Raw genomic sequence first — 1,856 nt, forward strand, 5'->3', positions numbered from 1 at the left:
CTCTACTCTACTCCTGTTGCCATCATCCAAATGCGACATGACTGTTATCAGCTGGCGTTCTGCTTCAGCAAGCACCCTGTATCCACCCTGCAGCCAAGCGAATCTATTCTATCTACATCACCGTCACGAATCTCGCAAGTTGCGTACAGTAATTTGATCTGATACAGCGCGCTTCATCGTGGCAAGGGATGCTGCGGTACATATGATGTATGCGGCCAGCATGCAATCATCGCTACAAAATTTAAGTCGCGCTGCAAGCCCTCCAGTTGCATCTGGTCTGGAGCAGCACGCGCCCGCGCTGCGCGTGCTGCCCGACAATGCCACTGCTGCTGCCACAATGCCCAGCGCAGCGACGCCATACGGGCAGCCTGAAACTCAGCATGGGCTGGACATAGACATTTTGCCAAACTGCAGGGCGGCGGTACTGGGGCCCGTTCCTGCAGCCAGCGTCAGCAGTGTTGGCAGGGAGGTGCACAGTACCGCAGCCGCAGCGGCGGCGTTGCCGCCCGCGGTGTCCCCTGAGAAGCGCGAGGCATGGCGGGACTACAGCAGCGTGTTTACCGCAGCCAAGGCGGGCATGCAGGGTGTTGACAAGGACCGCGTCAAGAAGGTGGGGACGGCGGGGCTGGGGCTCGCGCGCCTTGCCCGGCCATGCCTGCTTGATTGCCAGGACCAAAGGTCCCTGCAGCAAGCTGTTTCTCAGTAGCAGAGGCCGTTGGTCGCCTGGAGTGTGCAAATGACAACGTGAACCTGCTACGCGGGTGCCCGTCCCTCATTGTGCTGCAGGTTGTCTACGAGATGAGCAAGGTGGGGTCCACGGCAGCAGGCCGCTGCCAGATGGCACCACGACTCTGTGCGTGTCCAGCCACAGACCGCCTGCCTGCCACGCTTCCACAAAATACCCCAGGCCCCCTCTGCTTAGCACTTTCCTGTTTGATGCAAGATCCCTGCTGCTCACACCCCACTGGGCCCCGCCCTCCCGTCCTCGGCCCGCAGGACAGCGCCCACTTCAAAAATGAGCAGCGCAAGCAGGCGGCCGTCGACGAGAAGATAGCGCGCCTCAGGCAGAGAGCGGCCGCCCTGGGCCCAGCAGAGCTGGCCGCCCACACTCGGTGCGTGAACGAGAGCATGTGTCGGCACTGGCAATGGCCAGACGGCCCATTGCTGCTTAGGCCAATTGCAGAAGCTGCTCCTGCCAGTTGTTTCACATACACACACCCCACGCTCCATCCGCGCAAATGTCCTGGCCCTGCCAGGGCTGTCGACGCGCGCGTGGCCGCGCTTGAGGCGCGGCGTGACCTTGGCCGCACCTGGCTGCACTGCGACATGGACGCGTTCTACGCGGCTGTGGAGGAGAGGGATGACCCCGGCCTCAGGGAGGTGCCCATGGCGGTCGGCGGCACGGGCATGATCACCACCGCCAACTACATGGTGAGGGGGGCGGGCGAGGGGCCGATGCCGCGATCCTGTGTGCGTCAGTGCGAGTGCTGTCAAGGGACACAGGGGATGGCCTGAACGCTGTGTCATAGAACGCCATGCGGCCATCAGAACTTACACCCTATTTGTATCTGGAGGTCAAAACGTTGCATTGTCCTTGACACCCAGGCACCTGCACCCCGACCCCTCGCCGCCGTGCAGGCTCGCCCCTACGGGGTGCGCAGCGCCATGCCCGGCTTTGTGGCCCTGAAGCTGTGCCCCCAGCTGGTGTTTGTCAAGCCAAACTTTGAGAAGTACACAGCGGCCAGCGAGGAGACACGCCGCGTGTTCAGGTGTGCTCGTTTTTGTGTGCGCTCGGCCGCGCACGTGTGTGTGTGTGTGTGTGTGTGTGTGTGTGTGTGTGTGTGTGTGTGTGTGTG

General features: G+C 62.2%; 1 protein-coding gene across 1 annotated transcript in view; it reads left to right on the plus strand.

The window, feature by feature from the left end:
* Nucleotides 1-577: 577 nt before the first annotated feature.
* The window catches only part of MNEG_15180 (DNA polymerase kappa subunit), a gene marked incomplete at both ends in the record, with an annotated part of 3,907 nt that continues 2,628 nt past the window's right edge, over nucleotides 578-1,856 (plus strand). The window contains 5 exons of the mRNA XM_014036349.1: nucleotides 578-610; nucleotides 787-807; nucleotides 997-1,112; nucleotides 1,257-1,431; nucleotides 1,639-1,769. Coding sequence (XP_013891803.1) covers nucleotides 578-610; nucleotides 787-807; nucleotides 997-1,112; nucleotides 1,257-1,431; nucleotides 1,639-1,769 — 476 coding nt within the window. The remainder of the gene's footprint in view (nucleotides 611-786; nucleotides 808-996; nucleotides 1,113-1,256; nucleotides 1,432-1,638; nucleotides 1,770-1,856) is intronic.

This window comes from Monoraphidium neglectum, assembly GCF_000611645.1.
Source record: "Monoraphidium neglectum strain SAG 48.87 unplaced genomic scaffold scaffold05102, whole genome shotgun sequence".
NCBI lineage: Eukaryota > Viridiplantae > Chlorophyta > Chlorophyceae > Sphaeropleales > Selenastraceae > Monoraphidium > Monoraphidium neglectum.